Genomic DNA, 23886 nt, shown 5'->3' with positions numbered 1-23886 from the left:
TGCCAATTAATTTTTTGCCCGACCTGGCAGAATTTCACATTTCCATTCCTGTATGAAAATTCAAAGTAGTATTACAGTTTTTACTTTCATCATAATCTTGACACAAAGTTTTTCCCATGATGCTAATTTTATTCAAACTCATTTGGTGTGACCATTAAGAAATAATCAATTTGGGTTTTTTATTTGGAAATATATTTAAAGGCAGTGGGGTTTATAATCCAAAACAGCCAAGGACCCATGAGAGCAGTTAGCAAGTTAGTGCTCTCCATGTAAAAACATTTCGCTTTTAGAAACTGGTACGTAGTGGTCATTCTTGGATATCATGTGTCTTGAATTCAATCCATCCATTATCTTAGCTGCTTATCCTCACAAGGGTTGCAGCCGTGCTGGAGCCTATTCTAGCTGTCTTCGAGCAGTCGGCAGGGTACGCCCTGAATTGGTCGCCAGCTAATCGCAGGGCACACAAAGACAGACAACCATTCACACTCACAACCACGCCTAGGGACAATTTGGAGTGTTCAATTAGCCTACCATGTATGTTTTTGGAATATGGGAGGAGAGAATCTCTATGTGCATTATTGGTTTGAATTTGTCTGTTGTTAGCATATATAATTCAAAAAATAATTTATAAAACACATCAATTTTTAAAAAGCATTTTAAACACATCTAATAATCCATCTTCCATGGCTTTGTCATAGGGCTGCAAAATTAATCAAATTTTAATTGTGATCACAATTTTGTCAGCAGTGATTAAAGTAACCTGATTATTCTTCTATACTTACATTTAAAATGTTAACACTTCTGCAAATCTAATCAAGCACCTTTTCATGTAACAATCATTTTTCAAATAAAATCATTGTCTTCAAAAAGATTGTCAGCAGCCGGGAGCATTAAGTGTGTTATCATTTCCTGATGGAAAGCTGCGTTGACTGTGGACTTGACAAAAGACAATGGACCCAACCCGTTCCATTAGTGATTGTGGAAACTCCACACTTGAGCAGTTTGACTTCTGTGCTTCTTCAGACTCTGGGACTTTGATTTCCAAATGAAATGCAAAATTAACGTTGACCTGAAAAGAGGACTTGGGACCACTTGGCAACAGACCAATAAATCTTTTTCCCTTACGAAGCTCCCCCAGAATTTTTTAATCGCCGTTGGTTGACATACTCTCCATTCCTGTCACTTGTGGACCTTTTCTGGCCATGTTTTCCACGTCCTTTTAACACGCTGTTCTGTTCTGGGAGGATCCAGCTTCTTTTGCTGTTTAGGTCTGAAAACCTTTATCCTTATGGATACGATCTATGTCAGCAGCCTCATGATTCTAAAACTTAATAAATCAGACTGAGACTATGAGACTGAGGAAAATCTTTGCAGTAATTTTGCGTAAGTAGCTCGGGACACAGGGAGCATACAATGTTGAACTTTGTCATGATATTATAATTTTGTGAAACACTGGAGGCTTGAATATTTCACTTTTTCTAACGTATGTAGAAAAGTACTGATAATTGTGAGTCAATATTAATTAAAACAAATAATGATAATGGGTATTATGATTTTGGCCATGGGCCTAGTTTGTCATTGTTTATTTATTTATTCAAATCATAGCTCGTGAATTGTGAAATGGTTTACATTTTGCAATGAGAGTAGTTTTTTTCCATGACACTCAATGACTCAGAAACGCCGATCATAATCCGGTATTCACTTTGATCGAATTACACAACGCTGCATTTCCACCGATGAGATGTAAAGTAGTCTCGCGATATCCAGCAACCTCCCTTTCCTTCTACAGCCAATAGGGCTGATATCTCGCGTTACCTGAAGGTCTAGAGTCTCATTCCAGCACGGTCAACCCCGCCGGCAGCAGCAGCAGCAGCGGCCGCTTCTTTTCGAAACTTAAGTTGAAAATTAACATAAGTGTCGGTCTTTTATTTATTTTTAAGTGTACGTTTTTTCTCGTCAGCTCTTTAAACCAACTCTGCTGTAATTTTGTCTAAACAGACGAAGAAACAAAGTTGCAGTGTAGCCCGGTCGCGCTAACAAAGAAAAAAAAATCCTTTCTCCTCAGAAAATAATACCTCACTACTCTCTAGTTATGAGTCATGTGGTCGTTGATAATCCACACGGTCTAGAGCAGCAGGTAAATTTGTTTTCTCGTTGTCTACTTACGACTTTTTGTGTTAAAATGTCGCGGTTTGCCGTCAAGCGCGTCTGGTGTTGAGCCTCGTTGCTAGCTCGGGCTAAAGCTAATATGGCGACTAGCAAAATGGAGGCGACGATTTCGCTTGTTAAGCAAGGTTGTGATGGCGGATGCCTCGTAGCAGTCCGTCGACACCAATTTTTCTTATATCAGCTACATTTTGGCGTATTACGTGGACTTTTAATGCGTTTAAGACGGCATACATACGCTGTCAAGCATCCATCTGCTGTTTATGGTTATTTAAAATAATTTACCAGCCGGTATAGCAGGTTAGCTAACATTGGGCCTTCTCAACCTGAAACGTGGCGCAGGAGGAAAAAAAGAGAACCGTTGGCAGCGAGTCTAAAAGACACACACGCTCAAGACACTACTAACATTCACGCTTGCTGGGTTAATAGTAACACTAATACGTTGACTCTAAGTCCATGTCGTATTTTATTGTTAGTTCGAGGCGTTTCCTGATATCGACTGACTACTCCTGATCCGGATGGACTAATATCATATAGCTACGTCTCAATCGCATTCTAAAATTAAATTATTGCACATTATAGATTCTATTTCATCCGCAATTTTACATATAATTGTTTTAATGTCGCGTTTCATTACATAAACTCATATTTCCGTTTTCTTTGTAGCTTGCTGTCCTAGACTTGAACTCTGTTGAGGGACAAGGCGGAGGAACTGGCAGTAAGTATTTGGTTACCCAAAAAGTTTTGCCTGTCTTTTTAAGTCCACCTGAACTGGAGTGATGATTCACATTTGATGGATGTGAACGATGGGCTACACCGTAATCCCCCTACATTTGTAGGTTTGGTTTTCTTGCAGCGGTTTAGTCGCACGCTGTCTCTTCTGTGAAGTCGTCAACTTTTATTGATCAATAGTTATTTTTGAAATTCTGAAGTGCTTTTACTCCTTTTTTTCAGGACGTTACATTCCACCTCACTTGAGGAACAAAGATGGTCCCAAAAATGGTAAGTTATCAATGAAGCCGTTAGACACCATCACCACCCCATAAAGGAAAACTTAATGATGTTGATAGCCGACTACTTTCTTGTTTTCCAAACATTTAGTGACACTGTTACAACTTAAACCAGATAGTCAAAAAGTGACCACTGTATCGTTTGATATTGGGTATAGTTTGGCTAATGAGTCACAGTGTCATTGGCATAAATTTTTCACCCTAGGCTGCTGATGTGTCAAAGTGGGTCCCATTTTGAACGCATTAAATAAATTTTTGAGCCATACACGCTCATTTGCACAAATGTTTCCCCAGTTGTATTGACAGACTTAATGACATGTTGTGTACCAGGCACAACAAGCTCGAATCGCTTTTCACTTGAATGCATCTTTGAAATCTTGTGTAACACACTTGACCATTTTTCCCTTTTTTTATACTGTGCTCTTATTCCACAGCAGGAAATGCTTATTCCGCTGCTAGACAGTGTGGTTATTCAGTGGCACCAGTAAATCTCTGTAAGTCCCTTCTGTCTGCTTTTGCTGAGGGCAAATCTGCATATCCACATGCATGAAGTAGCCGTAGCAAAGCCAGTGTGAAGGGGGTGGAACAAGGTTAGCTTAAAATGGTTGCTCTTCACTTCAATTTTAACCATGGGTTCAATTGATGTGCTGGGATTTTTGCAGGCAAATATGAGACACAAGAAATAATGCAATTGTGTACATGATAACGTCCTTTTGAAAGCACGCCCATGATTTTTCATCAGTACTGTATAGAGAAACCTCCAAAGTGGAACACAATCTGTGACGCTCTCAACGTTCATTTAAACTAAAACACCATAAACCCATTTAGTATCTAATCTAACTACAGTACAGGCAAACCAAAAAAGTAAAAGGACTCTAGATTCTAGTATACCGTATGTTCACGATCATAAGGCACACTTAAAAGTTAAAAAAAAAAATTCCTTATGTCTTATGCCTTAAGTGGTGCGCCTATCTATAAACCAAGTTTCAAAATCTGACTGATGACCACGCCATTTGAGTGACTGGGGATCATTTCGTGACGACACGCTACTTACATAGAGGAATGATGGACTTACTGAGGACAGCATGTGGACGTTAAAGGGGGGTGGGTACGTGTGATACAGGGCCCCAAAGGCACGCCCACACTAGGTACCGGTATAATATATAGTGCAGCGAATGACCTCTGAGCTTGGCATCATTTCAACCGTTGGACGTCGGTGTAAACAGGACTTTCAAAGTGAAGTGGCAATGGATGGAAGATGCCAAAAACAGCTTCACTAAGACTGGGAGGCAGCACCATAATTTGTGAATGGATTTTGCATTCTTGGGTTTACCGTTAGCCACTTTATTTGCTAATGTGCCTGCTTGTACTGTTAGAGCTTTTCGCAAAAGCTGGCATCACTTCTGATTAGCTGCACTGCAATGAGACTGACTCTGACAGTGATGAGAGGGACTTGGCGTGTTAAATACTTCAATAATTCAAAAAAGTACAAACAAACTCAGTTTTGCTCCGGCTGCCTTTTTTAAAAAACACATGCTAGCATACACGGTAGCGTACGTTTTAGCGGGCGTGCATTCTATGGGAGGCTTATGTATGTATTAAATATAGAAATAACAACCCAAACTGATACGGGGCCTTTTAATACTTAGGGTATTTTTACACTTTTATTTACCTTTTAATACTTATGGTCGTGAAAATACGGTAGTAATCTTTTTTTAGATTCAGGTAAATGCTAGGATGCGTTCAGATTGTTGGCATCTGCTTGGCAAAATATGTAATTTAATTGTGATGCACATATTAGCATTTGTTTGGAAAATTGTTTCTAATTCATTACTCATTTTTATGATGGTCATTAGCCATTACACAGCAAAAAGCAATTTGCATTGGAATCGGCCGTATAAAAGTGTGGAAGTAATTAAAATTGAATTGTGTTGCTTGTTTGTTAATCCAGTTAAAAAATCATAAAATTAGTGTTAACCCCCCTCCCCATTTGAAGTTTGTTTACAGAAGTGTTCACCTAGTAGTTCATTGTTTACGTTAAAGTCTGCTTTTACAATTATGTATGAATTCATGTTGTTACATGGGCCTGTCATGTTCATGAGTTATCATTACCTGTTCTGTGGTTGACCACAATTTCCTGCTTCAATCTCTGGTACCTTCCTGTGGTTGGATCTAAAAAAAAAAAAAACTGTTTTGGAACTGATCCTTTAGAGCGTTTGGGTCGTTTTCCCAGAAATGTGGTCAAACTCTGTACCCTCAAGGCCATTTGTCACTTGCAATGTTTCCCAAGTTCCCCCAAAGCCATGGCAGGCAGAGAGCCAGGGGAGCCAAAGAACTAACTCCTCAGCATCAGGATGGGATGACCCAGAGATTGGTAACTATTAGTGCTGAGTCAAGGCCTCACTCGCTCATATCACGTGAGTCGGTCACTCCACGTGAGTCTTTTTATAGCCTGCTTCCCTACCTTTGCTCAGGTTACCCAAGACTGGCCTCTCAAGAGGTTGCCCTTTACCATGCCTACAGCAGGGGCTGGCCAAGTACATGTGGTACACCCTGGCATGCCCTCTTGACTCTATAGTCAGTGTGTCTTGGCCTTTTGAGATAAAACCACAGAAGCATGGTGATGGTGCTTTTGATAAATTAATTCACTATCACTTGTGGCTGTTTTTACTAATACAAGATCTATAGCCCTCATACGCAAGACTTTGTTTTCTCCCACGTTAGCCGCAGTCAAGAATTGAACACATAAAGATGACTATTTTCACAAATGGTAGAATTGGGTACAGCATAATTCTGTGCCTAAAGTAATCCCGATTGTGGGTCGACAAAGATTTGCATTCGAAGCTTCTGTGCTGGATAAGCAGTAGTTTTACCTCATTTTAGTTTTGTTTAATTCGATTCAATTTGAACGCATGCAAGGGGTAAAATAATCAAATCCAGTGGTAAGTCTGAGTTGTGGCAAACGGGTCCGTGTTCCATGCAATCTGCAGCCAGTGAGTGCCAAGGGGAAATTCTCAGTTTTCTAAGCATTGATGTGTATTGCCTAGGGATGAAATGATAAATCAAAAACTCGATATATCATTTAAACTGCTTAATATATGTATCGATGTGAAAAATGAATAAAAATATCAATTCGCAAAGCTATATTAACCAGAACTGCTCTCTCGTCTCTTCTGCAAAGAAAACTGCATACGCACAGTGCTTTGTCTGGAACGCCCATACTCATTTGTGGTAATTCGGGTCATCCATGATGCAAAATGGTGTCTTTTCATGGCAAAACTGTGTTAGCCTTAGCTAATGTAACCTCTCTTTCATAGCAGCACGCCTTTGATAAACGAGCTAAGGAAGCACGTTGCAGCTGATGCCAGATTTAATTTCTGACATAGGGGCAGTCGTGTCTCGTCTGAAAGCTAGCTGTAGTTAGCATACCCAGGCTACTGTATTCGTCTGATAGAACACCGCACATGATGTCCTCTTGTGGTATGCTTTTTTTTTTCCAGGTACATACTGCATTTTGTATGAGTCGATTATATTATGCATACTAGGGCTGCACGATTTTGAAAAAAAAACCCCAAAGAAACTAATTGCGATTATTCAGACCAATATTGTGATTACGATTCGATATGCGTTTTTTGTATTTTACACGTAAAACTGCATTGAAATGCTACAGTTTGTAAAATACGCATTAAGGAGTATTAATGACAAGTGCCAAGCAGTATGTCAGTCAAGGCTGTAGCGTTGTCTGTCTTTATTGTGCACTTCCGTGACTCGCTGCCGCTCAGTACGGCAAGCGAGACGGACATAAACAATCGCGGACAGTAAACATATCTCTCAATACATTACACTGTTATCAGTTTCTGCTTCGACTTGCTTTATTTTTACACTCTTTAACTTTTCCTTTACACTTGTCTCTCATTTCCTCGCTCGCCACTGCAGCATATCCGCTCATGTCCTCCACTGCAATCTTCCTCACGCATGCATGCGCACACCCACACGTCACACACAACCTTGTCACAATGCTCGCAAAACTACAATTGTGAGTCAGTTTAGTTTCTGACAAAGAATTTGATTAATATTATAATACAAATCACCTTTTGATGAAAAGTACTATACGCTCTCCTCTGGCGATTGTATTGTATTAGTTTTTTGGGGGCTAGAAAAAGCAGCATATTCACCATTGCTTGTATCATACATGCACGATCACAATTTTCAATGTTGCCATTAGTGCTGAAAAGATGCTCTAAGAGGGAGCTTGTCACCGTTACGCACAAATTCTTAGGAGATAGTTTTCCAATGCCAATTTTTTTCAAAATGTGAATGCTACTGTTAGCGATCTTAGCCTAGCACGTGAATGACCGCTAGTTGTTGCCTCCCCTTCATCTGTTTATTTCCAATCTGTTTGACAGGCTTCATACTCAAATCAGTGGTGCTGTTTTAAAGGTTGAAATACGTTGGTCGTGTTGCCTCTGGATTTGAGTTTTTTTATTTATTTATTTTTTTGCTGATGCGGTTCATTTTTGTCGAATCTGCCATACGTCCAAAAATAGACGTGCCGCCCGTCTATAGCACGAGCATCTCCCTCTCCTCATCTACGGCGGCAGAAGTTATTTCCATTACATCCACTTCGGTACGCAGCAATGACAGAAAAAAACAAAGGTGCACGCGTAGTGTGTTATTGTCGGACTGCGCTGACTGTTGGCACCGAAGCGCATACTAACGCGTGTTAGCCAACTACACTGATTGGCCAGCGCTATTAAGACCCGAGCATCGACAATTCTGGTTGGCTAATTCATCTATCACTCAAACGCCAAAGGTTGGGTGGGAGAGGAAAAAATAAAAAAAACTCACTGTTTTGCGATTGGATAATCGCACTACGTCAAACCTCGATGTCGATTAGATTTCGATTTATCGTGCAGCCCTTATGCATACTAAAGAAGCAAAAAAAACATGTTGTATAAAGGTTAAACAAAAAGTAAATCGAAATAAAATATTTTCATTTTCTTTAGCACATTTCCATTAACGTATACTTATGATTTCTGTCCCATCTATGTAAAAAAAAAAAATGGTTTGATGCCCAAGTATAGTGAAATGTTTTTTGGTATTTATAGGTAGTTTCACTGAACTAGTGCAACTCAGCACAGTGTACGTTTTTTTTGGTTCCATTTAAAATCTCAGGGCTTGAGTGAATCGTTAAATCCCTAATATTGCTCCTATTCATTCTATAGTGCCTTCTAATTAACCATATGTGGTGGGCGTTGGATACCCCTTCAAGGTTGTCCATTTTTTATCCTTTAAGCCTCCTTCACCAGGAGTTCAGTACCGACCTTCCCAAGACTAACTTCTGACTGTTGGCTCAGGAGACTTGCTGTATATCAATTTTCAGACATGGGAATGGTTTACAGTACATACAGAGGCACTGCAGTCTTAAATGTCACATAGGAGCATTTGGCAAACATGTACTGCAAATACTAAGTCATGTGTTTATTCATGTAGGCATCTTAAATTGTGTTCAAACTAGATATTTAATTATGTTGCTTATGTTGTGCTGAGTAGACAGGCCAAGTTTGTCTCAGACATGGTCACTTTCTGGTTTTCATATTTTTTTACTCTTTGCCATCTATGATACGTGTGATGAGTTGGCTCTTTTTGTGTGGCCGGTAAACTGTCTTGGCAACTGAGGTTCAACTGGATACAATTTAATAGACTGCATATTGGGAGCGGGGTGAAAGCTGGTTGGGTTAAAAAATACAATCTAATAATAAAAAAATATTACTCCAATCTATTTTATATTTAAACAAAATATAGAATATTTGGTCCATTTATGAAAAGTATACCATGTTAAGTTTAAATAAGTACATGTCAATATTCTTCATTTTAATTATTCTTAGCAAGTCACAGTGTGGAAACAGTGGTGAGCTATTTTTAGAACAGACCCTTGCACTACTCATGTTGTCCTGTGCACACCCTGGCACCTACATATGTACACATTAGTTTTATCTTATTTTTTAAGCACAATGAGAGGACACCCATGTCTCTTTCGTCTAACCTCACAAGGTCCCCCCCCTCAAAGATGGTTAATTGGAGGCAGTTAACTTAAGTCCTTCATTCGCTCAACTCTGCAAGCAGCCCACAATATAGTGCGCTGTTTATAGGTCCCCTGAAAAAAAGAAAATGGCTCATTACGGATGACAGTCTCAGGGATTGTTAAAACCTTGACTTTTCAAAACCAAGGTAAATCGTCAAACCGGTTATCTGCTCATGCCTAGTCATAGTATGATGAAATACTGTAGGTACATGTTTTGCATTCATGGAAACTAATTAGCATAGTTGCTTTGTGTCTTGTGGAAATTTCCGTGTACTGAAGTTTGCTATTGAAAAAGCATATGGCAGTGTTTGCAATCATAATGCAAGAGTGTATCGAGATCTTTGTTCCAACTACCGTATTTTCCGGACCATAGGGCGCACTTTAAAGTCCCAAATCTTCCCCAAAACAAACGAGGCGCCTTGTAAAGCGACGTGCCCATTATATGGACTGAGCATCACTCTCGGCCATCAGCCCTTTTACTCATTGGGCTGTTCGGAGTGCATGTTAGCACACCCTGCTGGTCAAAGTCTGAGTCATCTATGCTTCGAATTACTGTGTAGGTGTCATTTTACGTCATTTTAAATTACTTCGTAATCCAGTTTTGCTATCCGTAGCAAGTTAGTCGCCACACTGTGGTGCCAGAGAGACTTTTGTGTAGTCCTATGTACACTTAAGAACTTATTCTGCAGTTTTGCGAAACGGCATTTCATATTAACGTTGCGGTTCTCATTTGCTTCTCCATCTTCAGTTCTGTCATCTTTGTGTTGTTGCATGCTTAGCATAAACCATTTACAACAAAAAAATCCCATTAAACCATGCTTTACTACACCAGCATAGCAGTTTGCATTTTAAGCTTTATCAACTATAAAGAAGAACAAAACTGAGACTCAGTTATATTTTTCCAATAAATGGACGGCAGAGGCGTCCCAAAATGTAACTGGGCTGCTGGTTCCTGGAAGTAAACGTGATCTGTTGATCAATTTGACTCTGATCATTGGAGGTAGAAATACAGTGTTAGGCAATAATGATGAGGCAAGGCTTTTCTCTCTGTAAAGATGTCGCATCATTGCGGTGCGGGAAAAAAAATGGCGGCGGAATTATTTTCCCCATAAATGTCCACTTAATGCTTCATGTTTCAAGTGGGATTAAATTAAAAGTAAAATATAAAGTCAATACTATAAACCATTTTGCAACGTCCGGTCTCCCTTTCCCTCCACCCATGCGGAGCGTATTTTGGGCTCCCGGAGACATCAATGAGGGATGCATGCGACCAGGCCGTTCAGCCGCAGTTGGATTCCAAAAACCCCATACGTATCCAGTCTAGGACCACATACGACAGACGCCCATGTCGAATTTGGAAAAAAATGTAATTGAGCCATGCAGAGCGTCATTAAAAAAAATGCAGATCTCTGGTACATAGAACGGACGGTGGATTTATGTTCATGGCTGAGGTGTTTTGTTTATCATGAGAACTTGGTTCAACCCGAGGATTTTCGACGGTAGCTGGCCCCCGTGAGTCTGCAATTAAAGCACAAATTTGTTTTATTAGAAATCCAGTGTGGTGCTTTGTCAAAAAGATGACATTTGTGCATGTTGATGTCCGGTGAATACAGAGAAGGCACATGTACTTCATGTGTGAGCGTAACTCATTCATACAGATTAGGTAGAGATTACTAATACACATTTGTTGCACTATCTGTGTTATATATGAATTGGCGCAACTTGAGCTTTCATTTCGGTGAGTTATTAGATCAGTGGTTTCTAACCTGTGGCGCCAAGGCACATATGCATAAGAAAACATTGTAAGCAACCAAACAAAATTAACAAAGTACAGATACTGAACTAATGAGCTTGTCTGTTGACTAAAAACATTTGTGACTAAATGCGAAAATTAGGCTTCTATAGTTGAACACAAAGCTGATGTGTTTGCAAGGTACCATGACTTAATGTTCTATGAATGGCAACAGATGGATACATTGGTTGGTTATTGGAATTGCCATCCAAGTTAAGAGATGTTAAATTAAAAAAAAAAATCATACCACCATTTGAGAACCACTACTCATGGCATCGCTTGCTTTTTCCTGCTACAAAACCATGTTCTTTGTATTCTGCCATTTTTCTGAAAAGTTGCTGGTAGCGTTCTGTCTTTGAATGTGATAAATGTTGCAGTTCTTTGCAAATGAAAAGTAATTTGCAACATTGTTCTATTTTTTTAACTCTGAAGTTTTATATTTTTTTCCTCCCAAGATTCCTCTGGATGGGATGGTGGCCGCAGCAACGGATTTGTGAACGGCTACCACGACCATCGCACAAACGGGGGATTTGGAGGGCGTGGACCACCTCGGCATGATAGAGGTAGGCGTGACTCCTTTAAATTAGCCATTGCTAAATGGAGGTGGGGACGCCGATCTTAACGTCCCGTACCCCCACCACCCCCAAACACTCTTACTCACCCCTATGAACTATTACTAATTAGTAGTTTAACTAAAATTTAAACCAAACATATCAAGGCGTAATTGGTTCACACCTGTTGTCCTGAAAGCAAATTTTCAGGAATTGTTTTTTATTGATGATGGATTCTTTTGTTCTTCCTTCTAGGATTTGGAGGTTATGAGAGTAAGGATGGCAATTGGGGTGGACAATCCAGAGACAACACCTTCAGCAGCTTTGGAGGACGTAACGACCGGTCAAAGTCTGCTTACTTTAACGACCGCGGAGCAGGCTCAAGGGGAAGGTGCGACTCCTAGCTTTTGTCTGACCGTTGACAGCATTTGATTTGGCCCTCGATGCAACTTGGAAGACAAAAAATACCTCAAAACATAATTTAACTCACAACTGGTAGATAAATAATAAACATATTGTTTTTCTAAATGAAGGCTTCCGTTATCATTAATCTGTCCTTCTAAGTGCCCAAGTGCCACAATTAAACAATTTTCTTTGAATTTGAGTGAAAAGTTGTTTTAGTGCATAGTATTAAAGTGTTCTGTGTGTTCAGGTACGAACGTGGTGGCTTTTCTGGTGGAGGAAACAGCCGTTGGGCGGAGGAATCCAGAGATGAGGATTGGTCCAAGCCCACTGCTCCCAATGAGCGCCTAGAACAGTAAGCCTCACATGAATTGAAATATCAAACGACCTGCTGTGCTCTTCTTAATTATGTCCTCATTTTATTGTATAGTGAGCTCTTCGCCGGCAGCAACACGGGGATTAATTTTGAGAAGTATGATGATATTCCCGTGGAGGCCACTGGAAGCAACTGCCCACCCCACATTGAGAGTGTGAGTTTGTCCACAGTTGGGCAGATCACTCATATTTTTGCACAACTGACTTAATTCACTCGTTTTAGTTCCATGACGTGGACATGGGGGAGATCATCATGGGCAACATCAACCTCAGTCGCTACACACGTCCCACTCCGGTCCAGAAGCATGCCATTCCCATTATTAAGTCCAAGAGAGACCTCATGGCCTGTGCCCAGACTGGTAAGATTTGTTCAACTCATACCGGCAGAACTGACTGGATAATTCAATGCAATTGCTGATATATTATGCTATATGGTTTACTTTAGGATCTGGAAAGACTGCGGCTTTCCTGCTACCTGTGTTAAGTCAGATCTACACAGATGGTCCAGGAGATGCTCTGCAGGCTGCCAAGAGTAGTGGACAGGTAACCTGTGTAGAAAAGTTATCATCGCTTCCAGCTTTGAAAGATGTTTTCAGTCAAATGATGCATGTATGAATCCAACAGGAGAATGGAAGATATGGGCGTCGTAAGCAGTACCCAATCTCCCTGGTCCTTGCTCCAACCAGAGAGCTGGCACTGCAGATCTACGATGAGGCTAGGAAGGTGAACCCCTAAGCATAGCATTGTCTGCTGCCATCATCAGCGAAACAACAAATTGTCCATCTTTAAATAGTATTGACAATAATAATAATAATATTGTGTTTGTCCTTTATCTAGTTTGCTTATCGCTCACGCGTGCGTCCATGTGTGGTATACGGTGGCGCTGACATTGGCCAGCAGATTAGGGAATTGGAGAGAGGCTGCCACTTGCTGGTTGCCACTCCAGGCCGCTTGGTAGACATGATGGAGAGGGGCAAGATTGGTCTTGACTACTGCAAGTCAGTATAACATCAACTCGGGGGAATTCCTGGGATATGTGTTTGAAAAGAGATGTTGTTTTAATTCATTTTTTTTTATAAACATGTAGCTACTTGGTGCTGGATGAGGCTGATCGCATGTTGGACATGGGCTTTGAGCCACAGATCAGACGCATCGTGGAGCAAGACACCATGCCGCCTAAAGGCATCCGTCAGACCATGATGTTTAGTGCCACCTTCCCCAAGGAGATCCAGGTCTGTTAAAATTCTACCTCATGGAGCTGGGTATTTACGGGAGCCTAGTTTCAAACCCACAACCGCTGAACTGTGAGACAGACGTGCTATGCAATATTGAAATCACGATTAATAAACATGATCATTCATTGAGTTCAAAGCTGAGTATTAGATCAGCTACCAAAATTCAACTTAAAATAAACAGTAACTTGAATTAAAAAAAAATCCTGTTGTTCCCACCTTGGCCTCTTGGGGGCAGTGTGGTAATGGTTTTATGACTATATTTGTTACTGTAACGTTGATTGCATAATCCTTGTAATAGCGGTCACTAGGTGGAGGTGATATGGTATAAAAAAACAGTAGCTCTTTTTTTTTAATTGCTTCTGGAGACTATTGTATAATGCTATTTTACAGCATTATTTAACCATAAAATATTCAAATTATGTCTAGGCTCTATAGGAAGTTTTCATTGATTTATCTTATTTATTTGTGGATATTTAGGTCACTTAAATGTCACCCATTACTTCATATTGTCACATTTTGAGCTGCAGTAAGCATTGCCAACTACAACAGTTATCAGAATGTGAAAGTGTTTTAATACATTTCTGACTAGTTATTTTATTAAAATTATTCAGAATGAGAGAGAACAGCAAAATTCAATGTTGTATGCAAAGATCTACCATTTCCAGCTGGATTTCCCAAAGAAAATACAGACGATGGATAACATTTGGCAGCTCTAAAAACTCCTACTGAAGTGTCAATGAACAACTTAACGCATGCTCATGGGTGGCAGAATAACACGCGACACGTATTTGCTGCAAACACGGGTGCATTTGTGGGACTTTAACAGGCAAGGAACTTGCAAACACACCGGACTGATTAGCACAATGTTTTTCCTTGGATTTGAATTTTTCTATGATTGTGAAAAGCCAATTACCCAATCCTACTACCTCAAAGAATTTGCTAATCCTGGTGACTGAGATTTTCTTTTGTTTAGATCCTGGCGCGCGATTTCCTTGAGGACTACATTTTCCTGGCGGTCGGTCGCGTAGGGTCCACCTCCGAAAATATCACCCAGAAGGTGGTCTGGGTGGAGGAGACGGACAAGAGGTCCTTCCTCTTGGACCTCCTCAATGCCACAGGTGAGGACCCATTTGTTTTTTGGCCCCAAGCCCTGCCGCCCCCACCGCCCATACAGTTAGAAATTCTAAGTTTTCCATGTTGTGCCCCCATGCCTAATAAACAGCTGCAGTAGAATTTGTTTAGTGTTTAGTTGGCCGTCTATATAAAGTCTGAACGCTGTGTACCACGTAGGCTTACACTCTGGCCTGGTTTTGGTTTTTATCTTAGTTATTCCCAATGAGATTCAGGAAAATGGGACAGATGCCCCAGAAAAGCCAGGTGAGTGTGAATACCCCCCAAAAAAACATCACATCTCACTCCGCTTTCTTTTTTATTTTTTTATTTTTATTTCCTTTATTTATTTTTTTTTATAAAAAAAAAAATCATTTGCCCTATTGCTCCTCAGCCAACATGCTGCTTAGTTTTTATTTCCACAATGTGGGTTTGCACCGTTCAAAATGACATACTGCTAGGCAGTTCCTGCCAGTTATTATGACTGACATGGTCCTATTAATTAAAATCTCTTCATGCTTGAGGAATGACCGGGTGGAGCTTTGGATTTTTTTTTTCTCCTGGCGCAGTTAAGGTTGGCTGTAAAAGTAATGTGGAATGATCTTTCCTATCCATCAAACCCTCTGCCATTGTACTTGTATCCTAGGATTCACCCTAAAAGCCATTCTTGCTCCCACCCGCAGTCCCCCTTTTTTTTTTTAAAAAAAAATAAAATAAATAAATGGCAATTTAATTTTAGTCTGTAAAGCTGCTGCAATCCCCTTTATGATTTCAAATTTATTTTGATTTCTTTTTGTCATGACCTAGGAGAGTTCATTTAACTGTGTGTGCCCTTTCCGAGCAGAAACGCACCAAATATGAATGCAGTATATTGTTGTCTTTATTGCCGATTTTACAGGCAAAGACTCGCTGACTCTTGTGTTTGTGGAGACCAAGAAAGGCGCAGATGCTTTGGAGGACTTCCTGTATCATGAGGGCTACGCCTGCACCAGCATCCATGGTGATCGGTCTCAGAGAGACCGTGAGGAAGCACTGCATCAGTTTCGCTCTGGGCGCTGCCCAATCTTGGTGGCCACAGCTGTAAGTTATCTACGAAAAAAAATGCAATGCTCAATGTGAAGTAGATGACAAAATGGTGATCTTGGCTTACTAGGTGGCTGCGAGAGGTTTGGACATCTCCAACGTGAAGCACGTCATTAACTTTGACCTGCCCAGTGACATTGAAGAATACGTCCACCGTATTGGCCGTACGGGGCGTGTGGGCAACCTTGGTATGAATTGATTTTCCATTATATACACATAAATTGTATATAATAGGGCTGTGCACGAAAGGGTGTGATTCAAATTGGGATTTGCGTGAGCATGGAAAAGGGATCAGTGGCTCAGAATTTTTGGACTTTAATCTTAGCAAATCTTAAAATGTTGTTGCAGGTATTGTCAGATTTGAACATATTAGCACGTCAGTCTGTGTGAGGGTGTCTGTAAGTGCACATGCTGCATTGGAGTGGAGTTTTGTGTGCAGGTCTGGGAATAATTAACCAGCGACTGAACGTTAAATGAAACTATTAACTCATTCACTACCAGCCGAGTAAAAAAAAAAAAGGATCTTTGACGTCTTTAGCCGTCAATAGCTCTGAATGAGTTAAGCAGTACAGTTAAAGCCAATTTTGCCAGTTAATCAATGCCTCTGTTATTACTTTGCCACAGACCTCTCACTTCGCCACATTAACAAGCGGCAAGTTAGCCCTGGAGAATACCTTTTGCAAAACTTGTTTTAGTAAAAATAGCCGGACATGGAGCCATGTATTCCGTTTAGAAAGGATCTGAATGACCAAACGGAATGAATATGCTTCATATGAAAATTTCAGTCGGAATAAAAAGGCCAGATCGAATCGAAAATAGATGGGTAAAGGAAGACTTTGTGCATCCAATACAGTCATGAGGCTGGTTTGGCATACAGTATTCATGCATGTTGTTCACAAGTACACTTGTCAGGCGTATACTCTGTGCTGCCTGTTATAGAAATTGGTGGCAACATATTGGTTTAGTCACTGTTACTCTAAGCATGTAGCTTAAAAATTGATCGCATTAAGGCCTGCTGACATAAAAAGGACAAAATGGTCAATTTCGAAAATGCAAACCCTCATGTCGGGATGTTGGATCATCCACCTTACAGCTGAGTCCATAGCGCGATGCAGGGCATGACTGACATAATTGCATGACACAATAAATTAATAATGAAATAGGGCTGGGCGATATGACCTCAAATCAATATTGCGAGAAATTGAGCAATTTTACCTCTAACGATAAATGCATGCTGCGACCCGACCACAAGTCGATGTAGATGCAAAATGCTTGACATGTCTAAGCTCCCGGCCCGATGTAGTCCGAAATACGGCTTTTAAATCCTGTGCGCGCCACTGTAACTAGAGGGGCTTTATCTTTAGCTATGTGCTAGGTTATCGCGTCCACCTCTGAGACGTTCTCTCGCATGGTGTCGCCTCCGTTAATGGGCTGTTGTCACTTGTCGAACCTTGCTTCTCACTTTGAACTTTTACCACAGCATGGTTGTGTTGTGGGTGGTGAAAAAGCTTCTGGATTTGAATCGCCAGCTACGACAGCGACGTCTGTTTTCTTTCTCGATCAGACGGGTGGAGTCACGTGACTAGAGGCGCTGTAGCGGTCTTAAAGGGGCATCAACGTTGCCGCGGACAGAAAAGGCTTTTCTTTTTTTTAAAACACCGAATTTACCAACATGGGCAAAATGATTTCGGTCATTGTAATAAATTTCGGTAACGGTAAATGTTCGCTTTATCGCCCAGCCCTATAATGAAATAAATTTCAATTATCAATTTGTACTTGCTGCCCTAGTATAAACTCGCATGCATTGCTTCCTTTGCGCACCAATGTTGCAGGTTCTCCTAACATTTGTCTTGGCTTGTTTGCACACAGGTCTGGCCACGTCGTTCTTTAACGACAAAAACAGCAACATAACCAAAGACTTGCTAGACATTTTGGTAGAGGCCAAGCAGGAGGTCCCCTCCTGGCTTGAGAGCCTGGCCTACGAGCACCAGCACAAGAGCAGCAGTCGCGGCCGCTCCAAGAGGTAATGCACACTGATCTCACTGTAGCACGAAGGCGACCCCATAGTAGTGTAGGACATCTGTCATGCGCTGGAAAATAGTATCATTGGTATATGCCTTTATTTGTTAGGGCTGCAAAATAAGATCCTCACAATGTGATTTTGCCTTTGGTTGTGTTTTGATTTGAATGCGATAGAACTGGTAAGAAGTAAAAAATACACAAATAGGAGAACATGTTGATCATTTAAAAATATTTATTGATGCGTGTGGCATGTCACTCACTTTGTTTTAGCAATAAAACAGTTGAAAGCAAATTACATATTTTAAATTACGTTTCCACTTATTTGTGCCTATCGTTGCTGTCGTGTGAAAAACATGCACATCCAATTTTGTAACTGAAGACGATATCAAATTTCACAATTGTTTTTATTTTCACATTATCGGGTCATCTGTCACGCACAAACCCCATTAATCTAAAAATTCGTGCTGTCAAGTGATTTTCTTTTAACTAATTAATCACAAAAAAATCCATGATTAATTGATTAATCACGTTTTTCAACTACATTTTTTGCGAAGCTGATAACATATTTACTTGAATAATATCTTGGAATTGATGCAAAATCACCAAATATGAAGTATATTTAATTCAAAGACTGTTCTGATAGCTTTCTTGGATTCTTGAATACGATCTAAATGGAGACATCTTTACAGACATTTATTTTCTAAACATTTCTCAAAACTGCCCACAAGCGCCACACTCCAGCAGTGTTGGTTTGCGAGGCCCAGTGGGAACTTGAACACAGTGTTTTGTTCTGAGATGTGCTAAAGACAGCTAATATGGCACAATATTTGCAAAGTATGCAAATTATTTTTAAGTAAATCAAACTGAGTTAACTGAGTTAATTTTTTTTGGATTAATTACATGAGTTAATCAGAAATCCCTTTGTCATTGTACTCAAGTGTGCAACGAGATTAGAGAGCTCCCCTCTCCAGTGCAATACAACAATAATTCAGATAAATATATAAATGAGATAAGAGAATAGTTAGTGCATGAAAAATAATACTGAATAGGATATATAAAAACACATCACGTTGCTGTTCTGTAAAGTAAGGGTGGTCGTGCGTGTGTGTGAGAGTTAGGATGAAGATGGCTCTTGGAAAGAAACTGTTTCTCAGTCTATCGGTCCTTGATTTGATGCACCTGTAGCACCTGCCAGAGGGCATCAGGTCGAACAGGTGTGAGAAATGCTTTAATTTTAACATCCCTACTAAAAATACAAAATGGACATGCGTGTTTTTCACATGACAGCGAAGATATGGAGTAAAAACTTGTGTATAACTGAAACAAGTATATCAATCCATTTTGTGGACTGCATATGCTCACTAGCTAGAAACTTCAGGGTTTGTATTGTGGTAGGGAGGGCAGTCAGTGTGGAAGTCCAACCGTCACGAACCATTTGCGATTCAGAGGCTATGTCGTATTGTTAATTGCGAAGTATGGAAATGCGTCAAATCAATATTTTTACCAACCCTTCATATCTTAAGGCTGTCACTATCGAATAGTTTTAGAATTAATTATTCCAATGCTTGCCAAGTTGCTCATTGATCAATATGTTAATTTTTGAATTGTAGGTTCTCTGGTGGTTTCGGTGCTCGGGACTACCGACAGACACCGGGAGGCTCTGGAGCCTTTGGTGGCAGCCGCACAGGTCGAACATCTGGCGGACACGGTGGGAACCGTGGCTTCGGCGGAGGTTGGTCATGTGCTTCATCTGTTTTACCACAAACTGGTGTTTCGAATTTACATGTTAGAAAACTTAGTTTTAGATTAATTTGTGACAAACTTGAACTTGGAGAACATTCAATCCTTTTCATGTAAAAGAAGGAACAATGAACTGTGGCCAAAAGACTGTAGCTCATGCATGTTTTAATATTTAAATATCCTCGTCAAAATTGTCGATAAATAATTTTGCTTGGTTAAAGAGAAATTATGAATACATGAAAATTTGACATTTCACCTAATGAACAATTGTTTTGCATTGTTTAGATTTTTGTTTTAATAAATTTTGTCTGTAGCAGAAAACTATTTTCTTGTGGAGACACTTCCAGCGATGCAATTTCTTAAAAAAAATAAATAAATAAGAATGAACTGAAACAAATAGTGCATTTGTGTTCAAAGTTGGTATTTCTTCAAAAACTTAAGGCATTAATAATATTTGTACTTTGTGGCACAACTTTATTTCAGCAGCCTGGTCGCATTTTAGCATGTAAAATAATTCAGTAAGTTCGTGGCTGTGCATTATTGAACTTACAAATACTATTAGTACATGTGGAACTTTTCAAATTAAAATAGAAAACCCAGTATGAAAAGCCTGGCATTGCAAACTATATACTAAAACAGAAGAGGAATGAACATCCCATACTGCACTTTGGGTAAGCAAATTCAGAGCATCTTTGCCACAAAGATGTTCATGATGTTAAACGAGTGAATTAGCATCCTTTTGCACCAATAGGATGCCAATATTGAATTTATTCCAAATTGTGATACTTTCTTTAATAATTGGCGGATACCTGTTGGAATACATTGTGATGGTCACTAACTGCATGATTTAGCTGAAGCTGATCCGAAGTTTGTGTTGCATCCTCCTGCAGGTGGCTTCGGAGGCAACTTCTACGGCAATGACGGCTACGGGGGAAACTACAGCCACTCGGGAAGTGTGGACTGGTGGGGCAACTAGTCGCCAAAGGAGTAGGTTGCCATGCCACCCTGATGGGAAACCACATGTTTAAAAAGAAAAAAACGCCAGACCATTACAACCCTCCCTGTGTAGCTTCACTGACACAGTACATTAGCCAGCCTGGTTCTCGGCCGGGCGCTTGTCTCAAAACAATCACACGAGCGCAGCGTGACGCTAAGGAAAGTCGCCAGCAGCACGCGTACGCGGATGTGCACTGCAGCGGAGAGCGCACCTCTGAGTGTGAGCATGGACGCTGACACATGCACAGTCATTATTAGAAGAAGCATTTTGGGGGAGAAGATACCCCCATCCCCAAAATTGCCAAGCCAACAACCGGAGGATCACTTGCGTATTCATGTTCTCTGCCTATTGGAATTGAAACAGTATAAACCTGTGTTCTTATTTCACCAGATAGTAAAATGGCCATGAGCTCAAATTTTAGTTTTGACTGTTTAGTTTGGTGGCAAATATTAGAATGGTTAAAAATAAGAGAAAACAAGCTCGTATGTAATCAAACCTTGGCAAAAACTGGGGTGTTGTGGCTCTTTGAGTCACGATTCCATTTGAACCTCAAATTTTATACCAAACAGCTGACGGGCCCACTGTGCCGCTCTGAATTATCCGCATTTGAATTTCTTTTTCTATTTTCTTTTTTCCTTTTTTTTTTTTTTGCTCACTCTATCCTGAACTGGCTCATTTTAATTTTACCGTGAATGCGATGGTTGTTCTTCGGAATGACCACGGCACTTAAATGCGCGTCATCCAGTTCAGTGCCAACAGTGGCTGATGTTTCAACAAACTTGTTACTACACCATTTTGTTTTCCTTCTTATTTCAATTGACTTGACAGTGTTACGGTAGCTAACATGTTACCGAACACTAGCTACACAAAGTGGGCGATGTTCACTTTTTTCGATGTACAAAATTGTAGTCTTTTTTTTTTCTTTTTTTTTTTTTTTTTGCATCTCAACAAAAAACGCCTGTGTAAATCGTGAAAGTGAGATGCATTCAAAGAACCCCCAATTGGGGAGGGCATATATTGCAGCGTCGAACCCATCTCGCACTGCGACGCTACATATGTGCAAGTGTTATGTTTTTTGGTCAAGGTGAAAGGTCACGTGAGTCGCAGGCTTAATAAACATTTTCTTTTTCAAGCTGCGTTTTGGGTGGGTAGGGAGCGATTCGCCTTGTTTTAAAGCAGGGCTTGGCCAACAGTATAGACAAATTGTTCAATCTTTTCCTCAAAATTTTCGTATACTCAATGAGGACTCAATAGGGAAAAGATTCTCTAACCCCTGCTTTAAAAGATGACAAGGTTATCAATTCAACCAGGAAGTGGGGAGGTAGGGCTAAGTGGAACAGGGTGCAGTTGTCTTTGGCGTAACCACTGGATGGGGGAGGGGTTCATGTCCCCCCCCGAGAGGGGGGAGGCATTTAAAGTACTGTCTGCACGGTCACACATCAGCACGTGTGCCGATGCTCGGGTTCTCTCGTCAGGTGTGTTGTGCCTTGAAAACGTTTTTTATTAAAACTACAAATGCGAATTAAAGCAGATGCACTGATCGCGTTGAGAAGCCGAGGTCGTATGGTGCTACTTGATTACGCCGCATCGAGAACCACGTGTGTGTGTGCGTGCGTGTGCGTGTGTACGTCTGCATGTTTGTGCCCATCAAGTTTTACTAACATTCTTTTTATTGCACATCCAGCGTTTTATATAGATGTCTGGCTTATGTGTCCTTAGGCTTCCAATATGATGTGTGAGGAAATTGATGGTGGTTCGGGGAGTTAAAAAAATGCAGCTTGTTTACAAAGGGGAGGATGGGTTCTCAATGTTAAAAAAACAGGATTTATTTGGGACCAGGGGGGGAATTTAGCAGTTGGTGGGTGGGGAATTTAGCCATTTGCACAGATTTCTAGATTCTACTTTTGCTGCTAGTTTTTGTGTAATTTATTAAGCATTTTTGACAAATATTTATTTTTGTAAGCCTCAAAAGTGATTCTTTGAAAGTTTCAGAAAACTTGACCAAAAGACAGTACAAAAAAAAAAAACACTGGCACTTGAATGTTGAATGTCACCTGTATGCGTGAAATTTCTATATTCCGGGTAGTGTGAGCTTTTTAATGTTCAAGATACATCGGACTCAGTACCAACTTGATAATAAATTCCACAGCTGTGTTCAGGGCCTCTGCGGGGCCGGTCATCTGAATTATTGAAACCTATTGGTCTGCAAAAATAATAATAATATAATTGCAAATGGAATTGAAGAAAAAAAACATGCCAAGGTTTGGAATCAAGCTGTCAAAGAGCAAATCTATTTCCTAAGCGTAGCGTTGAAATGTTCTGATTCTCCTAATGTGTTGCATAATAACTTGATTTGGTCTGATTCTTTTTCTCCAGTGAATGTCTGGTACATGGCAATCCTAAAAGAAACGAACATGTGGTTTATTGTCATTGTTGTATTTGCATTATATTACTGCTCTCCAGTTCTCGTGGAGGTGGAAAGCGTCAAGCACCGGAAGCTTCCGGCGACGTTTCCACCGCCAACTGTCGAACTGCAGAGATCTTTAGATGTAGACTTTGCTTTCTGTATTAGCTTCCAGGCTAATGCGCAGCTTGGGAAATAACTGCTGCACATTTGTATGATTTTATCCGAATAAATATGTTTGAATGCAAAGGTTTCTGGAAAGCAAATTCCAGCATGTTTACTGTAGTCGTAAGAGGGAGCGAGAGTTGCCTGTAGCAATCCTGCCCTTGCCTATAGAGGGCCAGCAAACTTTCTAATTGGTATTGATTGGATGGGCTTCTTTTCTGTTGGAAGAAATTCTATAAAGGTTTCATTTGTAATTGTTTATGCGTCTGTGGTCTTATTTCCCCCTAAACATTTTTCTCACAGATTTTCTTTGAATGCTGCCAACTTAATCAATTGCCCATAAGACTGTTATTCATTCCACTGAAAGGCTGCACAATTCATCAAAATTGAATCTTGATTTCAATATTGGCTTCTCATGATCTTGAAAAGTGGATTAAAGAGAAACCGTTGTACTTGGGTGGAGGCGGAGACGACAAGATGCCTTTGAAGTTTGGTAGCCAAAAACGGAACGCAACGAAGCTTAGGTAGGAGAAAGAAGCCAAGGCTGGGCAATATGTCACTCAGTTCTTTCGTCGGCAAGGTGGGTTAGTGGTTCATGTGATGGCAAGCTCTGGAGCGACAGCTTGTTGGTTTTTGTTCTACCGATGTTCAAATTACAATAAATCAGAAAAGATTTTGGTTGGTTGTGAGATTTTGTTTCTCCACAAATTAAAATAGTATTTCAATTTATGGGGCCCAAAATTCCTGGC

The 23886-nt window shown here is 40.3% G+C and overlaps 1 protein-coding gene across 4 annotated transcripts; it reads left to right on the top strand.

The window, feature by feature from the left end:
- Nucleotides 1-1808: 1808 nt before the first annotated feature.
- ddx3xa (DEAD-box helicase 3 X-linked a) lies at nt 1809-23391 on the top strand. 4 transcript variants are annotated; one of them, XM_088315371.1, is made up of 20 exons: nt 1809-2137; nt 2833-2884; nt 3121-3168; nt 3611-3670; nt 11509-11616; nt 11860-11995; nt 12257-12361; nt 12437-12536; nt 12605-12740; nt 12827-12924; nt 13006-13104; nt 13219-13379; nt 13469-13613; nt 14590-14734; nt 14943-14993; nt 15625-15806; nt 15880-15997; nt 17679-17832; nt 19442-19563; nt 20462-23391. In XM_088315371.1, exons 1-20 carry the CDS (start codon nt 2093-2095, stop codon nt 20545-20547), a joined length of 2151 nt encoding a protein of 716 aa, XP_088171497.1. In that variant the 5' UTR covers nt 1809-2092; the 3' UTR covers nt 20548-23391. The 4 variants fall into 4 exon arrangements, with proteins under 4 accessions (XP_088171497.1, XP_088171499.1, XP_088171498.1 ...); XM_088315373.1 differs by lacking the exon at nt 3611-3670; XM_088315372.1 differs by lacking the exon at nt 14943-14993.
- The last annotated feature ends 495 nt before the right edge of the window (nt 23392-23886 follow it).

This window comes from Idiotropiscis lumnitzeri, chromosome 14, assembly GCF_059441095.1.
Source record: "Idiotropiscis lumnitzeri isolate Australia: NSW breed Sydney's pygmy pipehorse chromosome 14, RoL_Ilum_1.0, whole genome shotgun sequence".
Taxonomy (NCBI): Eukaryota; Metazoa; Chordata; class Actinopteri; order Syngnathiformes; family Syngnathidae; genus Idiotropiscis; species Idiotropiscis lumnitzeri.
The sequence above is the reverse complement of the archived record's forward strand: the minus strand, read 5'-3'. Positions and strand labels throughout refer to the sequence as shown.